Source organism: Scardinius erythrophthalmus (genome assembly GCF_964197995.2).
Source record: "Scardinius erythrophthalmus genome assembly, chromosome: 25".
NCBI lineage: Eukaryota > Metazoa > Chordata > Actinopteri > Cypriniformes > Leuciscidae > Scardinius > Scardinius erythrophthalmus.
Window position 1 is genome coordinate 6936005 of NC_138245.1, and position 19676 is coordinate 6955680.

Consider the following 19676-nt stretch of genomic DNA (forward strand, 5'->3'; position numbering starts at 1 on the left):
TTCATGATTCTGAAGCTGTAAATACAGAGTTATTTTAGACGAATATGTTTTCCTGTCACTGACTAGATACATTTAAAATAATGTAGGCTACTTTTTTTACACAGATATTCCCCTATTGCATTATTACTATAACATTATATATAATATTTTAATGTAGTACTGACACTAAAACTCTGAAAACTTAAATTTTTTCTCGCATAGTAATTTTTATTTTCGGTGAACTATTCACGATACACATTTTTGTCTCTATTCACGATACATATTGTCACTATTCACGATACATATTGTTGCATTTTTGTATTGCGATATATTGTGACACGATACATTGTTACACCCCTAATCTCGCGGCACGAATGTACCAATACAAATAAATAAAACATCTCCACTTAACTAGCAGAGCATTCATTTCATTCGTTTGTTAAATAAGAGGTGATCTAGCGCTGAAATGTGTTGTTTTTTAAATCGTTCGTTGCCGCTGCGATCAGTGGTGAGGATACTGTGTTCTCTTGTGGCTCGCACACAGTCTTCACTCAGACACGCGCTTCAATCTGTTGTGAAGACTCTCTATTCGTTCCGGTGAAATTACAAAACAAAATTCACACAAACGTGTCTCTGCCTTATATACAACCACTGATAAACATAATCGGTTTTGATGAGAAAAAAAACAAGTAATAAAAACTCAGTGAGTGTTTTGGCGCAATTTTCTGACATCATGGGATCACAACACTAAGAGATAGTAAATCTTTTTATTTATTTTTTTGTGTGTGCGTTCCCGAGATTAGACCTTCCTTAACATAATGCCGAAAACCCGAAGTCTCTAGGTGGTCTGGTTGAGGAGGAGATAGAAGTGCAAGATTGGTGCGCACAGACAGAACAGAAATCATGAGTTAACAATCGCAATTTTGTCCGTTGGAAAATTGCGCTAAAAACCTTTACGAGTGCGGATTAGAACCCAGAACCTCTGACACGCTTGGAAAAGTTCTGCCACTGGACCATTTAAATACGCTTAAAATTGTCGGATCTATGTATTTATTCACGTGAAAATTCTCACCACTAACAACATATATTAGACCTCATTAAACGACAAATTAAACCCAATGTACTATTTAAATTGATTGCTGGACATCGTAATGTTATTGTACATACATCTGATTTATGATTTAGCATTGTGTTAGCAATGTCCCACCCACATTTTAAAACAAAGTTTCGCCACTGAGTATAAGTGTATTTACAATGCTACAACAGTGTACAATATGGCCGCTTGTTTGCTAAAGTTTTGTTACTCGACCTAAAAATGCAAATTCTCTACAATCCCAGATGTGAAGATTGTAGAAAAATAATCCAGAATATTAATCCACATAAAGCCATCATGATGGTAATCCATACAACCCCAGTGAATGAATCAATAGCCGCGTTTCTATTACTCTTCAAATTGCGCAAATTGAAATTGCGAATTGAAAATACGCTTAATGGAAACACGTAAATTTCGCAAAAACTCCCATTTATCGCAAAAAAGTTTTTACGCTCTCATGAGGTGGTTTTTCAGGCAATTCGAAAAAGGAATATTTCGCAAAACTGCAATGGAAACAGTTTTTGCGCATTTACAGTCACCTGACTTAGAAGACGCGGTGTGTTTGAAGTCCATGTATAGCTACGCAAATAATAATAATTTTATATTATTTTATTATAACATTTAATAGGCTATATTTAGAAGACGCTTTTATGCAAAAAAGGAACAAAGCTGAGCGTGGAGCGTGCACTGCATGGCAAGGAGGCGCGGGCGCGAACACTTGCATTTTCCTATCAACAGTGGAAACAACTTAAAATACTCTATCATTTCTGGTCATACAGAAAATAATAATACATTATTCTCAACTACTTTTATTTGTGTAAACTCACAATAACAAGAAAACGCTGTGCTTTTGTAAAATAAAAGAAACAATCAGACGCACTTTCATGATCTCCGTAAACTGGAGCGCGAAAACTGAAACAAAATATAGCCTTTGTAGGCTAAAGCTTGAAATGTCCACTTTAAAACGAACAAATTCGAATCGAAAGCTAATACCTTCTGATTATGTAATCCGTATGAAAGGTGCATTTCTCTCTAAAAGCGCATCTGCTTAACAGCGGAGATGGAGATGTGATTTTAGCCGACACTTAGAAAACAATAGTTTATTAATAATATTAATGGCTCTTCTCATTCAGCACAGCGGGAAAGACATCAATTCCAGTTTCTAATTTGGCCTTAGAAAACCAGTAAAATCGACATGTTTTCCATATTAATTTGTGAATATTTTAAATGTTTAATAAAGGGGAAAAAAGTCATAAACAAAAATCTGAAAATTCGTCGATATTTACTTTTTTCGCAGCAGTTGGTGTAGCCAGTTCAAAATAAAATTTTGGTGTTCAACTTTGAGTTTTAAAAAGACAACAACCGTTCATTTTTCGTTTTTCAACTACGGGTTAAAAAGGAAAAACGAATGGACACAAAATAGCCTACATGGATCGTTTGGACAGAATACGAGACAGAATTCTTTATTAAATTCATAAAAGAAACAATAATTAGCCTATAGGAATACTGGATTCTAAATCTCAAAGAAATGCCACAATCAAATCCTCGGAGCAGAAATGAGGGCGAAACACCCAGAAACTCCTTATATGTGTCGTTCGGGGGTCTTTCCCTGCCATTAATGCTTGGATAACACGGCACGTCTGCTTCCATTAATAATAATAATAATGTCTAATGCGGTGGCTGTGATATTATAACCAACGTCCGTTGCCGTGATTTTTGGAATGACTTATCACGAGTGAAAAAAGGACGTTTTAGTCGCATATCATCGGTTAATGGAAACGCTGTCATTTCGCAATAGTTTTTTATCGATATTTAGATAATAGCGCAAAACATTTGCGCAAATCTGTAATGGAAATGCAGCTAATGTCTTCACACTGATTTCACACTGATTGTGTGTGTGTGTGTGTGTGTGTGTGTGTGTGTGTGTGTGTGTGTGTGTGTGTGTGTGTGTGTGTGTGTGTGTGTGTGTGTGTGTGTGTGTGTGTGTGTGTGTGTGTGTGTGTGTGTGTGTGTGTGTGTGTGTGTGTGGTAAAAATTAGTTTAAAATATGATTATTTTTAACACACACCTACCGTTCTGCTTCAAAATCCATTGATTCCTCCACTGGGGTTGTACTGTGTGGATTACCGTCATGATGACTGTTTGTACTTTTTTGCATATAGTGTGGGCTTCCATTTTCTGGCATTATGTGTGGACTCAAAGAAATTGATTATTTTTAGTCTTTGTGTTTATCTGAAAAAGGAAAGATGTATACATCTGGGATGTTAAATGATAAGAAAGTACCCCATTAAACATAAAACAGCATTCACAATAATGGGGCTTGATTTTATCCATCAGAAATTGTGCCTTTAAAGTAACCCACAATATCAACATTTCCTTACTCTTGCACTGGCTCTGCACAGACTCACAGTGTGAGGCAGCTGATGTAACCTCATGACGGACGTTTGGGCGGCGGGACTGCATGTGGCGGAGAGAGTCCATGGCGTGCTGGGTTCAGACACAGATGTGTGACTGGAGTGTTTGCCCTGTGGCTGTGTGTGCGTGTGACAGAAAAGCGCTATGTGGCATCCATTACCATGCCACTGAGGCACAGCAAAAGCTTCTCTCTCTCTAGCTCTTCATTCCCAGTCCAACCTTCAGGGGATTACCATTCATTCAACCTTAACTTCAATATACACACAACACAAGGCATGTTAGCCTTCCCATTTACACACTAGCCACCCAGCTGCATATAAATGAGCGCATACTTCTGTTTATTTTGCTCTCTCTCTCGGTGAGTGATAATGAGACGGCTATCGGATTGCAGTATCTCTAAACCCTGCTGTGATTGGTAGTGGCGTTGTGCGTTGCGAGTTCATGTTTGTCCCCTCGCGCCACACCAGTCGTCAAGTACTGTTCGCTCAACCAAGAATCACTTCTCTGGGGTGCATAAATCAAAACAGTGAAATGAGGTCTATGTTTCGCTACAGAATGCATTACAAGTCCATTAATTCAGTCTTCCAGGGACGTTTTGAAGTCTCCATTTACCTGGCCGTCGCCACTCTGATTGTCAATACAGAATCACACAAACAACCCAACGACGGGACAGACAGTGTCAACACTGCATTTTTAAGGGTTGGACTGTTCCGGCTGGCCTATTATCAAATGTGCAGAATTTGATTTCTAAATCAAATGCCATTTGCATGCTAAGCTCCTCTGAGCAGGTTTCCCAATGTTAGGTTTGGAAAATGGGTCAGTGGGCTGGCAAGATACTTTATTCTTTGTGCATCATCCTCGCTTTGCATCAAACCAATCAGCGTTCTGCATCTGTTTATCTTGATTTCAGGCACAATGTTTGAGCATTTGAAAATCAGAACAAGAAACACTCAAGTTGAAAGCGGTTTTGGTTTTATCATGTCGCCAGGCCAGCCATATGTTGGGCAGGCATTGTTGGATGGAACTGATAAGCGTTTCAATCAGAGGAGGATTATGGGTAGAAATCTGCAGATTGTGTCCTCTCGAGGATTGAGTGGCTTTAAAACGCTAAACGCACAACTCATCCACAGCTTGAACGTTTAGTCTGGCCCATGTCCCTTTTTGGAATAACAACAGACACAACAAGTGGAGGAAAACCATTCCAGGACAAATCAGAGATTATTCTCAAAGTTGCAGCTGCTCCATTTCGCTGTTAAAATAAATAAATGAATAAAAAAGTTTCATAACCAGAGTTTTATACTTTCTAAAGGAAATGTGTAGTTAAGGCTGATTATTGGATTCCATTCAATTTCAAGTCATTTAAATCTCAATTACTAAAAGATTTGGTTCTAGATCTATTAACTCTTTCCCCACCAGTTTTTTTTTTTGGAAAAAAATTGCCATAAGTGCCATCATTTTTGATCATTTTCAGAAAAGTTTCATGGCCCCCAGAATATTTTGTTGTATAAATATATCTGAACATGAAATATATCAAAAGAAAGAACAGACACTCTGCTTTTAAAAATCTGTGTCATTCTAGCTTCATGAATTCTTTTTTATCAACATTTGAATGTGGGCAAGTTTCATTAAAAAAAAACACCATTTTGAGCAAAAAGCTGAGAAAGTCACGTTTTTGTCAAAGACTACATCCAGATCAGATTCAGAACGATGATCAAAACACAGATGAATTAGATCGAGTCCATCAACACCCCCAAAGCTTCACAGTCCTACAGCTCGTCCTGGGTCGACGTTTCATTCGGGAACGATGTATGCTGTTTAATGTTGATGATCACATTATTTTACATGCTATCGTCGCCTGTGTTTTAATCAGGAGATTCAGTACTCTTTTAAAACACAGACAGCCGGATAATTCGTCAATGGCGGGGAAAGAGTTAAGAAGAATCAGAATCCTGCTCAAAATCCTAACAATATGAGCATCAGCACTAATTATTCCGCCTTTATACAACCACTACTAACCAACAACCACTAAAATCCTTGTTCTCAACATGTTCTTTGTTGTTGTTGTTGTTGTTCCAGAGAAAGAGACATTTCTAGAGCCCTTCGTGCTCCGAGACCTGTTGCCGTCTTCAGTCGGGAGCTACTACCGTTACATCGGCTCTCTGACCACCCCACCCTGCAGTAAAGTGGTGGAGTGGATCATCTTCAGTCGGCCTGTGTTCCTCTCCTACAAACAGGTGAGTCTCTCTACCACACATATGTAGGGGTTTTGAAGTTATTCATGCTAGCTGAGGGTTTAAAAAAAAAACATTTATTTAAGACATATGCCGAATTATACCAAACAAGGTTGGGAACTTATTATGCATCTTTATTCAAAGCAAAGCACAAAAAAAAAATTCCCATTAAACAGAGCGGCTGACCCAGTTTAGAAGTCTGAGGAGTTAAAACCGTTACAAATTTATTAGACAAGAGTTCACAAAAAACACCTGGGGTTTGGGACAAGAGCTAAACAGTATGATAAATAATAGAATACACTAGTGTGTATAATACCCATTATTGTTCGAATGGACCTTAAAAGACCTCAGTCTTTCACCACACTGACTCATGCCTCTCCATTTGTATGCCATGCTTGCGCACATACATCCTGTTCTCCCTCTCGGCAATGCTTCTGAGCTCTGATTGATAAGAAATACTCTCAAACTGAGCTTTTACACTGTGATAGAACAAAACCAACCGCCAAAAATGGGGCATCTTCGTGCTAACAGGCTGCATGAAGAGCGATGTGAAGGTCAGATGAGTTTACTCCAAAGTACAGAGGAAAGAAGCTTGATTTTAGAGCAGAAATCATCAGAGTCTCACAATCACCACTGTTAGGCTCAGATACCAAACAAAGAGAGATGTGATAAGTGGGGACTAATGTTTATAATGTACAGGCAGGGAACACAGTGGCTGTTTACAAAGGTTGTTCTCCATCAGAAACCAATTCATCTCTGGCCTCTCTGCGGCTTCTGATCTCACCGCGTGAGGCTTTGCTCTCACATATAAAAGATCAAAGGACATCTGTACAAAACTCATCCGGCCGGCCATGTAAGATTTCATGTTATTTCAAAGTCATTTCAAGATTTATAACGGTATGGTGTAAGGCTGTAACGATAAAATCTATATTTTAAAAAGAAATAGACAGGCATACTTCACACTCTAAAACGAGACGTGATGGACGGAAGCACCAACTCTCGGTGTAAATCATTCGTTAAACCATTATTGCACAATTCGTAAATGGTTTTACGAATTATTTACAGATACTTTTGTTCTGCTCGTGTAACTTGAATAAGGCTTGATGTGCCATTTTATTATGTACCTGATTGTTGAATGTTTAGCCAACGCAATACTGAAAATACAATTTTTGTCTACTTGAAATTCGTGGAAACTTGTCAGCGAGGTAGACAAGATATAAAATATACAGTATAATACTGTAGGTGTACAAGTTCGTACAATCCAAGTCATACAATAATGGAATATTCTAGTTTTCATGAGAGTTCGTTGGTCACAATGGTTGACTAATGGACACATATTTAGTGATACTGACTATTTAGTTTATTATTGATATTTTTTACTTAGCATTCTGATAGCATATTGTGCTTTAGCTGGTAGCTGAAGTCTGCACAGTAAAACCCCTCTGGGAAACATTGTGTTTTCAATTCTTCACCTTTAAAGCACGTGCCACTATAGTCACACACATTCAGACGAATGGCAATGACAGTTGTGCCATGTCTTGTGATGTTTTTAAGTGTGCCCCCATGATGGGTTTCTTAGTGGTAATTATAACAGGTTAGTCCATTTTTTTGTTTGGACAATGGACAAAAGTCTTAAAGTTTAAGCCATTTATCATGCATTATGAAGGCATTTGCATGACTTTACCTATAGCCTAATAATCACTGTACAATCTGCTCAGTCATAGCCCAGATTTTGTCAGATGTGTGAGTCACTATCAGTATCCAAATGTTCTGAGCCCATCAGAGCAAAACTGCAGGAAGTGATCCGTGAACGGGTCACAGCTCACCGAGCGTTTAACAGGAAGACACAGTCCCTTCCTTAGAGCTGTAAACACTGCCCAGAGAAGCTTTCTGCTCTCATTTGACACCTCTTAAAGTTCTTTTGTTCCCTTTCATCTCTGGGTGATTTTGTTTAAAAGGAAACACTGCTGAGGCAGATATAAGTGAGTCTATGGAGGAAGACAGTTGTCCTTCACTCCCCATTTTTCTTGCTCCTTTGTTCTTCATCAAAGCAGGAAGTAGGTCACAGAGACTGACAGACTGAGCTCTGGGGCGCTTTAAGACACGATCGATGCTCAGCCAGTCTACTGCATTTGCAACATCTGGAGCATAGGTGGACATCACACACACACACACACACACACATCTTGCCATTTGCCCCTAGAATGCCCTGTTGCTGTGGTTAGCCATAAGGGATTACTCAACCATCAGACTCCAACATGTCTTTTGAGCAGTGACGCACACACACCCAGAATGTGACCCAGAATGGCCCTGTTGCTGTGATTTCCCACCAGGGATTACTTAACCTTCATACCCATGATGCACAGTCATTTCATAAACACACACACACACAAACACATCTGTCCCGGATTACTACAGCGCTAAGAATTGTACACAATGAGAGACGTGCTTTTGTAGCCGATGCCCAATCCCAGTAAGCTGTTTAGAAGCAAGGTTTTGGCGTACGGGGGATTAATAGATGAGGATTCTGATCAGGAGATTATCCGAGAGCACCATATTGATGCAGCGGGTTTCGGTGTGACTCTGAAGCACAGGAAATGATGTCACAGATCAGATTTGGTGGAATATTGGAGAGGTACAGCATGTGGGAATGTAGTTTTCATATACTGATGTGTGTCGGAGCACACTCGCGTACTCGTTTGAAGTCTCATTTGGATTCTGAAACAGATAATAAAACACAGACACAGATGCTCAGGCTGTTTTTGTGTCACACATTTTCTTTTTTGTGTGCTTTTTCACGTTTACCTAGCTATACGTGATGACACCATAAACTTCTGTTGTTTTTACATAAAGCTAATTATAATTGCAACTAGGAGTATGGATCAATTAAGAATTACATGATATGCTTATTAATTTAGCTAATTTACTGCATACATCAATGTTTGCTGATATTACTATTCTAAATACTATATATTCTAAATATAAAATGTTAATAAAAAAAATTATAATTAACTTGATTGTGTTATTTTAATTAAGGTACAATTCCAGACAGATGGAACAGTTTGTGGTGTCATAAGAAGTGAAAAAATGCTGAAGATAATCATTTTTATTAAATTTTTTTAATAAAATAAAATACAAAAATAAAATCTATCAAACTTTTCGAAACACTAAAACAACCCTGATCCAAACCTTAGTTTTATTAGAACCTAAGAACCTTTACTCGAAAGAAAGAAAGGTGGATGGATCAAATTTTTCTTCTTAAATGAATGAACCATTTTAACCTTTGAGGATGTTTTCCAATGGCGGTTTAACCATTTTTAGCTTTCTGTCCTCAAAAACAATTTCTCCAAAGTACTGTTTCTCAGTGGTACAGCCTCAAACTCACACATTCCCAAACACTCAGCCTTGGCTTTTTCTTGGGGCCGTGACACTAACATCAGCCCATTGGTGAGCGTAGGTCGGGCTAGTTTTCATGGTGTGTTCTGCATGCCAGCTCTAGTTGGGCTGAAGAAATATTGGAATGTAGAAAGTGATTAACATGATTGATATTCAAAATGTAAGGATGGGAGCGCTGCTTTGTTTACGGTTTGCATATCTGCAGTTAGTTTCGAATAGTTAGTAGTTAGTTTTTGAATGACGAACCTAGACTTTTGATACCTTCTGATATAGACAGATATTTACTGACACACAGGCGCAGAACGCACATGATGGTTGACAGCCGCCTTTCGTCCTTTTGGTGTGTTCAAGCGCAGCTTTTTGGTTGAGACGCAAATGTGACGAGGCGAAAACACAGTCGGCTTTCATCGCCGCTAGATCTTTGACATCAGCTTGGTGTGTCACATCCTTTATACTAGCGTGTTTTAGTTTAAAGTGATCCATCAAATGACTTCAGATTCCACAGGATTTAAGATAATATTAAAAGGCCGATGTGCAGTTTCGGCTTACTGAAGTTTAGTGTTTTCAGAAAGCAAGAGAGGGAAGGAGGCAGAAGGTTAGTGAGGCATGGCTGAGGCAGAAATAAGACAGACAGTCGGTCATGTTTTTGGTCTTTGATCAGCCTGTGAGCTAAAATAACATTCCTCTGAGTCACTAGTTTTGAAGGAGGGAAAAGACACTCCGGGCATCTTGGTAGATGACTTACTTAAAAAATAAGAGACAGATATGAAAACATACTGAATTCTCTCTCTCTCTCTCTCTCTCTCTCTCTCTCTCTCTCTCTCTCTCTCTCTCTCTCTCTCTCTCTCTCTCTCTCTCTCTCTCTCTCTCTCTCTCTCTCTCTCTCTCTCTCTCTCTCTCTCTCACACAGCTGGAGGCGTTCTATTCCATCTTCACCACAGAACAGCAGGACCATGTTAAATCCGTGGAATACCTGCGAAACAACTTCCGCCCACTCCAGAGTCTGGACAACCGAGAGGTCTTCAAATCCGCAGTCAAAGATGCTTGGTTGCCTGACTTGACTGACAGTCTGGGGAACCCGTACGGCACAGAGGCTTCCAAAGGTGGGCGGGCTCTCCTGTTTATAAACCTGATGTTTATATATCATAGCTTTGCATCACAGATACTGCATTCATAAGCTTTAGACTCTTTTTAGATACAAGTTTAGATTCAAATAGATTCAGATTTTCCTCATTAGTGCTTACTTATAATGCGTGGCATAACACGAACTCGTGCTCGTCAGTGTGTGGGGGTGCGTGTGTGTAATGAGAGTGAGTAGGTGGCATATGGTGCCGTCCTCTGCTATTGTGTCATTAGATGCTCTGTCTTTACTTGCCTATTTTCTCGCTCATTTCTCTGCTCCGTGTGGCAGCCGCGCTCGCAGGAAATGCACAAGACTGCAGCTTTTCAAGGACACACTGCTTTTCTCACCTCTGTGTACGCCACAGATCTGCTTCACAGGCTCCAGAAGACACCTGCTTTAATCGACAAATGACCGGACCATTCCATAAACACACTTTTGTTTTTATATCATGGTGGGGACCTTCTTTTGGCTTTTATTGTTTTGTTTTTTTGTTTTTTAAATTAATAAAATTAATAGGTATGAATATTTTTGTACAAATATTAATATGAAGTTGTCAGACTATTTAATTATAGTTGATGTATCTAATCCAAAAGAGATGTTTAAAAAAAGAAGTTGTTTGCAGGCTTTGCATGTTAAATTAAATTAAATTAAATTAAATTAAATTTTTGTACATATATTAATATGAAGTTGTTGTACTATTTAATTATACAACACAAGGACTCTATCTCCAGGGTGCAGATTGATTCCCCTAGAGTGACGGTCATAATATTTTTTTCCTTTTTCACTAGACAGTTTGCTGTTTTCACTTGCAATTCTGTACGCTTCTTTCATTCGTGCAGCCCATTTATCAGCATATCTTGTCGGAGACTCGTCTATTTCTTCTGAGTTCAGTCCAAATAGTAGATCAACTGGCAAACGAGGAGATCGACCAAACATTAAGTAAAAGGGTGAGAATCCAGTTGCCTCATGTCTTGTGCAGTTATAAGCATGAACAACACGTTCTAGATGTTCTTTCCAGTTCTCCTTTTCCTTCTCTTGGAGTGTTCTGGTCCCGGGCAGTCGGGAGGACTGTAAGCAGTTTAAAAAACTTAAAAGTAAATGAGAGAGAGAGAGACAATAGTTAGTGGTTGCTTAAAGGTCCTCTTTGTTGTCTGAGGATGCACCACAGTCGTCACGGCAACTCCTCTCTCTCAACTGCCAACCAGAATTCAGAAGATGCAGCTGAGCTGCCCAATGTAAAACTTATATATACAAGTAAACTGAAATAGACATAGGTAATAAAAGAAAGAAAGAAATATATACAAACAATCCAATATTCCTGTGACCCAACTAAATTCAGGGTGGTCACACTCTCCCCCACAAAGAAACTAATGCTTCCAAATTTCTTTAAACAACCGTATTACTTGTTGATTCCTTTTGTCTCTCAATAAACATAAATGGGATAAATTAGTGGTGGCAGTGTCTGGTATTTTATGAAAGGACCAGGTATGTAGAATGATGGTATGTATGTTGGTGTTGGAGTAGTGTAGTATTGAGAATAACTGCTTATTGGCATGGCTTGCGTCTCGTAAAACCCTACAGTGTTAACTGCTGCGTGTGTCTGTAATGATGGCTGGCCTAAATGCGAGTAGGTGAGTCTTTGTGTCGGTTTTCGATCTCTTGTAGGTCTTCTGGGATGCATTGAAGGGGAATTTTGTATAGTTGTGTGTGGGTTAGTTAAGAAAATAGGAATGTCTCCATCTTCATGGATAATCTCTGGTATGCATGTCTCCTCATCTACAAGTAAGTATTCTTCATCTGTTTGTGTTTCTGCAGGTTGCTCTTTTTGTGTGCTTTGTCTCTTTCCTCTAATAGGTTCTCTGAGGCTGGGAAATGTAAGTTCTTCAGACGGTTGTTGGTGAGTGGAATCTCTCTCCTTTGAACACGTAGGTTGTAGGTTTTTATCTCTTTTCACTGTACTCTCTGGTGTCCTTACCCAGTAGTATGTATTTTCTTCTTCAGACTCAGTGGTGTCACTGTTTGATGAAGTATCTCTCAGTGTTTTGGACCTCGTCTTTCTGTTCTTCCCCTTTCCTACTGCAGGTTGTATTTTAGATACGGGTGACGGAACAGGTAGGTCAACAGGTAGGTCATTTACAAGGTGTAGCAGATTTCTGTGTAGAGTACGAATTTTTGATGTATCATTTTCTGGACTGACTCTATATATTGGGTTGTCATTGATTTGTTCTCTAATGATGTAGATTTGTTTCTCCCAGTAAGACTTAAGTTTTTCTGGTCCACCTTTTCTCACCATGTTCTGGACAAGGACTCTATCTCCAGGGTGCAGATTGATTCCCCTAGAGTGACGGTCATAATATTTTTTTCCTTTTTCACTAGACAGTTTGCTGTTTTCACTTGCAATTCTGTACGCTTCTTTCATTCGTGCAGCCCATTTATCAGCATATCTTGTCGGAGACTCGTCTATTTCTTCTGAGTTCAGTCCAAATAGTAGATCAACTGGCAAACGAGGAGATCGACCAAACATTAAGTAAAAGGGTGAGAATCCAGTTGCCTCATGTCTTGTGCAGTTATAAGCATGAACAACACGTTCTAGATGTTCTTTCCAGTTCTCCTTTTCCTTCTCTTGGAGTGTTCTCAGCATTTGTAAGAGAGTCCTATTAAATCGCTCAGCTGGGTTGCCTTGGGGATGATAGGGTGTGGTCCTTGAATGTCCAACTCCAGATAGTCTACTTAAAGTCTTGAACAGTTCATTCTCAAATTCTCTTCCTTGGTCATGATGTAATTTATTTGGATATCCAAAGCGTGGAATAAAATCATTGAATATCTTTTCTGCTGCTGTTCTTCCAGCCTTGTTCTTGGTTGCATAGGCTTGAGCATACCTGGTAAAGTGATCGATTACAACCAGTATGTACTCAAAGCCACCTTTACTTCTTTCCAAGTGGAGATAATCTATGGAAACGAGTTCAAGAGGAAAAGTAGTTGTAATGCTTCCCATTGGAGCTCTCTCATGGGTAACAGGCTTCTTTTGCTTAATGCATGAACATCTTCTTGTAACATAATTTTCAATGTCCACTTTCATATGTGGCCAATAAAATCTTTCTCTTGCCAGATGAATCACCCTCTCTGTGCCAACATGACCCATGTCATCATGAAGATGCTTCAGAACCTTCTTCTTAAATTCAGCAGGTAAAACCAGTTGTTTCTGATGAGTGGTCTTGCGATACAACAAGCCATTCTCAATGTGAAGTTTTCGCCATTCATGTAATAATTTTTTTGCTGGGCCATGTAACCCTCTTCTGACTTCACGGGTGAGATTTTGGTTGTTTTCTTTAAGTTTGAATATGTCCCCAATAGCAGGATCGTCTTTCTGTGCTCTCTGTAACTCGCTGTGATGAATCGTTGATAGAAAATCATGGGGAGAAAATTCTGGGCATGTGTTGGTAACATCAGAGTTTTGAGCTGTAAGCAGAGTAGCTATCCAGGCTACTTCTCTTTTCTTTGCTACCTGGCTCCCTTCCCAGGTTGCACGGACTGTATCAATGGACATCTCCTCTGAGCATGAGGTCACATACTGCCCTATGTCCAGAGGACAACGAGAAAGAGTGTCAGCATCTGTATTTTCCTTTCCTGGTCGGTACTTGATGTCAAAGTGGAAATCAGACAGTTCTCCCACCCATCGATGCCCCACAGCATTGAGCTTGGCGGTGCTCATCACATAGGTCAGAGGGTTGTTATCAGTGTATACAGTGAAATGAGGTGCATAAAACAGATAATCCCGGAATTTCTCGCATATAGCCCACTTCAAAGCTAGGAATTCAAGCTTGCCAGAGTGAAGGTTGTAATTTTTTTCTGCTGGGGTAAGGGTTCTAGATCCATATGCAATGGCCCTTAACTTTCCGTTCTGCCATTGATAGAGGACTGCCCCTAAACCCTTCTCAGAGGCATCAGTATGGAGAGTGAATGGAGAGTTGAAATCAGGATAAGCCAGCACAGGTGGATGGGTAAGAATGTCAATCAATGTTCCCAGGGTTCTCTTGTGTTCTTCAGTCCAGATCACTGGTGATTTAGAAAGAAGCTGGTTACCTTTCCTTTTTTCTTTGTTGTTTCTTTCCTTCAGTCTGATTGCATTATTTTCCTTTACTTGCAGAAGATCATAGATGGGTTTGGCAATTCTAGAGAAGTCCTGGATGTATGTTCTGTAATAGCTTAAGAATCCCAGTAATCTTCGTACTTCTCCAATGGTGCTTGGGGACTTTTCTCTCAGTGACAAAATGGCGTTGAGGTCTTTAGGGTCAATGCGGACACCTTCAGCAGAAATGAGTCGTCCCACGTAGCGAACCTCTCTTTTGAAGAACTCACATTTTGTTGGTCTGAGTTTTACCCCATGTTGTTGTAGTGCTTTTAATACTCTTCTAAGTCTTTCAAGGTGGTCTTCAAAAGTCTTTGCATAACAGAGTATATCATCCAGGTAAGGTATGCAGCAATCATCTCGAAGGGAGTCCAGCATCTCTTCCATACTTCTCTGGAATGCAGCAGGTGCGTTGGTCAGCCCAAAAGGAATCCTTACCCACTCATATAACCCCCATGGTGTAATGAAAGCCGTCAGATGTCTGGATCCCTCAGCCATAAAACCTTGGTGATATGCCTTCCCTTGATCAAGGATGGAAAACCAGCTGTAACCTCCTAAAGTGTCTGTAATGTCTTGTATACGAGGCAATGGGTGTCTGTCTGGTACTGTCTTCTGATTAAGTGAACGATAATCAACGCACAGTCTTAGTGAACCATCTTTCTTTCTTACACATACAACAGGAGCAGAGTATGGTGACTTGGACTTAACAATCCAACCTTTAGCCAACATGTCTTGAATGTACTCCTTAACTTCCTTATAGAGTGGTTTAGGTATGGAGGCATATGTTCTTTGCACAGGTATGTCATCCTTTAATGAAATAGTCATCTGTAGATTAGGAATGCATCCTATCTCATCGTTGTCACATGCAAACGCCGCTGACTCTTCATAAAGCAATTCTTTTACCTGCTCTTGCTGTTTTTTACTGAGGTGGCTAAGATCAACTGGAGGATGCCAAAGTATTGTAGAATTTTTTTCTTCATCTTTGGTTCCAGCCAGGGAGTACATACTGTTCACTTCCACAGACAAAGGTTGAAAATCTTCTTGACCATTTTCAATTATTTTTCTGACTGTCTGTATGCTCCCTAGTGTGGTCTTTCGGGGCAGTGTGATGCTATGCATGGTTTGATTGCCAACAGGAATTTGAACATATGGATTCTGTGGATTTTCAATTTTTAAAAGTCCCTCGTCAACAATCAACTGGTCCAACTGTGGACACTCCATGACAGGTTCAAACAGCACCACTGAGCTGGTTAGATAAAAGTTATCTGGAACACGACACCTAACATGAGTGACACAACCTGAGTGGATAACAATATCCTGCGGTCCAACATTTAATGAGACCTGGAAATCCAAATCTAGCTTATTTGAATTTTTTTGGTATTGAATGAGATTGACAAGAGCATTGGCTTTATCGCCTTCAATTTCCATTGCTGTGCTGAGGAGGTTAGTAAGGGTGAACAAGGCTTGAGTTTGATTTTCCCCACCTCTTATCATCTCTTGGACGACATTAAAGCCTAGAATAGGTCTTTCTAAGCCAATAGTGCTTACCAGGAAAGGAACCTGTATAGCCAGTCTAGGGTTCTCATTTCCTAGAAGGTTAAGAGTGATCTCCACCCAACCAAGGAAGGGTATTAAGTCCTTTTTTACATCTCTGACCTCCAGTTCCTGTGGGTCAATAATCTCGGTGAGTGGACGAAGCTTTGCATGAGGTAAGTAAATTTCCTTCCAATTAAAATCCATAATGCTCACCTGAGCTCCTGTGTCTAATAAAGCATTGACAGGACAACCATTCATGGTACATTTCAGCAGACACTTTTCCCCTACAAGTTGAGCAACTCTCATTTGATTGGGCTGGTTTGGAATGTATGGAGAAGTAATATTGTGAATTTCTTTTGACAAAGTGGAAGTGGCTGTAGGAGCTTGTAGCATTTCATACTGGGACGGTTGCTTTAAGTCGATCGCTGGTTGTCCCTCTGCAGTGATCGATCCCCGTTTCCCTGATCTCTTGGCTTCCCAAGGCAGCCGACAGCTCTGTGTCCCTCTGCACCGCATATAAAACAATGGCTGCAAGTGGTCACATTTTTTTCTGTGCATTCGGGGCATCGTGACTGTCCTTGTCTTTGAAGAGAACGTCTACTTGAAGAGAACTGTGGTTGGGGTCTTGATCTGTATTGACGTTGTGATTGATACTGTGTGTCCGGCTTGTAGAGTGACATGGCAGATGATGGGAACGGTGTTGGATGCTGAAAGTCGAATGTGGGTTGTTGGGGTGGTTGCTGTAGTTGCTGATATCTTTGAAGTTGTGGTTCACTGTATTCGTGCCATGAATTAGGAGGTTTTGGTAATCCAGATTGTTTCAGGGAATTCACTGCAGTAGTTAAAGCTTCGATTTGTACCCTCAGCTGCTGAATGGTCTTATCTTTTGTCGTCTCATCCACTTTCACTACTTCTTTAGCTCCCTTGTCAGACTCAAACTGTGCGCTATGTGCATGCACCACCTTATGGCGAGTAGACTGACCCAGTCGGCGTTGTCTCTCGCTTTCATCACTTGTAATTCTTATTACCTGCCTCAGCAGAATTTCATCAGAAACACTGGGGTCTGAAAGGAAAGGTCTCAACTCTCGCCGAATGTCACTGTGCTTTAGGCCGATGCCTTGTGACACAGTATGGAGAAACACACTCTGAATTGTATGGTCGTCGTATCTGATGTCTGCATTTAACTGTCTAGAACAGAACGATACCTTCTGCTTTAGGCCGATCATGCGGTACAGGAATTGTTGTGGCGTCTCATGGTCATGTTGCTTGGCACTCATAAGTTCCTGGAAAAGTTCAGTACTGCTGCTTTCACCTAGATGAGACTGGAGAAAACTCTTCAATTCTGCAACAGTTATGTCATCTTTGGTTATTAACATATCTTTAAAATTTCCAGGTTTAATCATGCGAAACACCCCTCGAATGATCTCGCTTTCAGTGTAACCTTCCTTAATGCCTTCATCTATTTGCTTGCACAGGTTGCTGAAACTTATGTCAGACACACTGTCTCCTATTTGTCCCCCATGGATCTTGAATTCTCTACGCTGCAACATTGGAATGTCTCTGATGGAGACCATGGTGTCAGGTGCAAAATTAGATGTACTGTGGTCGCTGAATTCCTGTCTTGGAATGCTTGAATATACAGGATTATTATTGCTTGGAAGATGTGTGTGTGACATGAGTGAGGGTTTAGGTAGTGTGGTAGGAACAGTTCTGCTGGATAAAAGTTTTCTACCTAACTCCTCATAATTTGATAACAATCTCTGGTACTCAACCTCTGAGGTGTCTGTGTTATGAGGTGCAGAGGATGGCTGGATAGGCATTTCAGGCATAGTAGTACGTTGTTCTACAATTTCATCAATACAGTCCTTTAAATTCAATAACACAGTCATTCCTTGGTCAGGTCTAGATAATTCACAGTTATTCATGTAAGTGACGATGTAATTAATGTAGCTTTCTTCGTCGTCGTTCTTTAATAGTGTGACATCCGCATCTGATTCTGGGTGAATGTCTTTTGCCAACTGAAAGAGTTCACCTGCGTTCAAAGTGTAAACTTTCTTCTTGATGTCCCAGGTAAGTCTCTTTCTTTCTTCGTCGGACATGATGCACTTCCAGGTACGGTAGATCTGGTCACGTGGTGATGCTCTTGGTCAGGATGATGCTGGTCACCTGCTCCCCTTAGCCTCTCACACACGCGTTGCTCCCTTTTAGAGGAATGTGCTTTGCTGTCCCTAGGTTCAAAATCACTGGACCAGACGTCTTAAGAGTAGCGCTGATCCTGGAATGGACGAGCCCCCAAAAATCTGTTACAGGTCCCGGGCAGTCGGGAGGACTGTAAGCAGTTTAAAAAACTTAAAAGTAAATGAGAGAGAGAGAGACAATAGTTAGTGGTTGCTTAAAGGTCCTCTTTGTTGTCTGAGGATGCACCACAGTCGTCACGGCAACTCCTCTCTCTCAACTGCCAACCAGAATTCAGAAGATGCAGCTGAGCTGCCCAATGTAAAACTTATATATACAAGTAAACTGAAATAGACATAGGTAATAAAAGAAAGAAAGAAATATATACAAACAATCCAATATTCCTGTGACCCAACTAAATTCAGGGTGGTCACATATATTTGTATTGAGCTCATTTTTCTTTATGTAATAAAAATGTAATATACACAGAATATAGAAGTGTATATTATATAATTGCATTCTCAATAATTAAAATAATTATAAAAATATTGCTAAATGTTTTAGCGTAAAAAAATGGAGATCACAAATTATTGAATCTATTGACAGCCCAACTATGTTTATTTGTTCATAAGTTGTTGATTTGTTTTTACTGGTATTGTTAGCCTAAATTTTTTATATCCCACACTGCGTTGAGAAAAACACCTGCGGCCTCTTGTATAAACTTTCCGTAGATTTCATCCTGAAAGTGTGTGTACGCACAAAAGCTAAAAAAACACCAGAACGCCTGAACCGACACAAAAATCCCTTTATTAAATCCAGTCAGCGAAAGATTGTGCGTCCATGCTTCTCCACCTCGTCTCCTCCCCGAAATAACCAAAGATTGAGCTTACAACGTGTTCGTATGTTGTGCACATATTTACGCCTAGTTTATTTTTATAAATCCTGATATGTGCGTGGAAATTACTTACACACATTTCTATACCACTTTTGTGCATCACGTTTATACATCAGGCCCCAGGACTTTTTCCTGGTGTGAACTTCAATGTTACCCCTTTCTGTCACCATTTACTATGTACACTTCCCGCTTTTTTGCTGCCTAGCAACCTTGTAAAGTCACTTTTCATGTGGAGATCACAGCGGCACTTGACGCTTCTGTTGAGAAGAACATTGAAGTCTTGATGTGGGTCATGTGACAGGGATCCTAACATACTAATAAGCATCCTTTCTGCCATTTCTACATCCCTTTATGAAGCTTTCCTCAAGGGAACATTTGATCCACACATGGATTGGCAAACAGAATTAAGCACACTCACACACACATCCCTACTACCTCTCAATACAAACAAAGATTGTTTACCCCATATTCACAAAACATTCATCCTACACACTCTTTTTCTGTACGTTCCCGAGCAGAATATCTTGAGGGCTTTAACAGATATTGATTGGCACTGGCATTATACCGCGGTAGCTCCTTTCATTTACAGTTCTCTCACATGTTCATAAAATCTTGCCTGGTGATCCATGGTCCAAGCACAATCCCTCATTCCCAACGGCTCTAATACAGATCACAGTGCACAAATTACAGGTCAGAAAGACCAC

General features: G+C 40.0%; 1 protein-coding gene across 1 annotated transcript in view; it reads left to right on the forward strand.

Moving 5' to 3' along the window:
• The window catches only part of ptprga (protein tyrosine phosphatase receptor type Ga), a 280039-nt gene that overhangs the window by 213180 nt on the left and 47183 nt on the right, over nucleotides 1-19676 (forward strand). The window contains exons 7-8 of the mRNA XM_081356988.1: nucleotides 5564-5721; nucleotides 10025-10217. Coding sequence (XP_081213114.1) covers nucleotides 5564-5721; nucleotides 10025-10217 — 351 coding nt within the window. The remainder of the gene's footprint in view (nucleotides 1-5563; nucleotides 5722-10024; nucleotides 10218-19676) is intronic.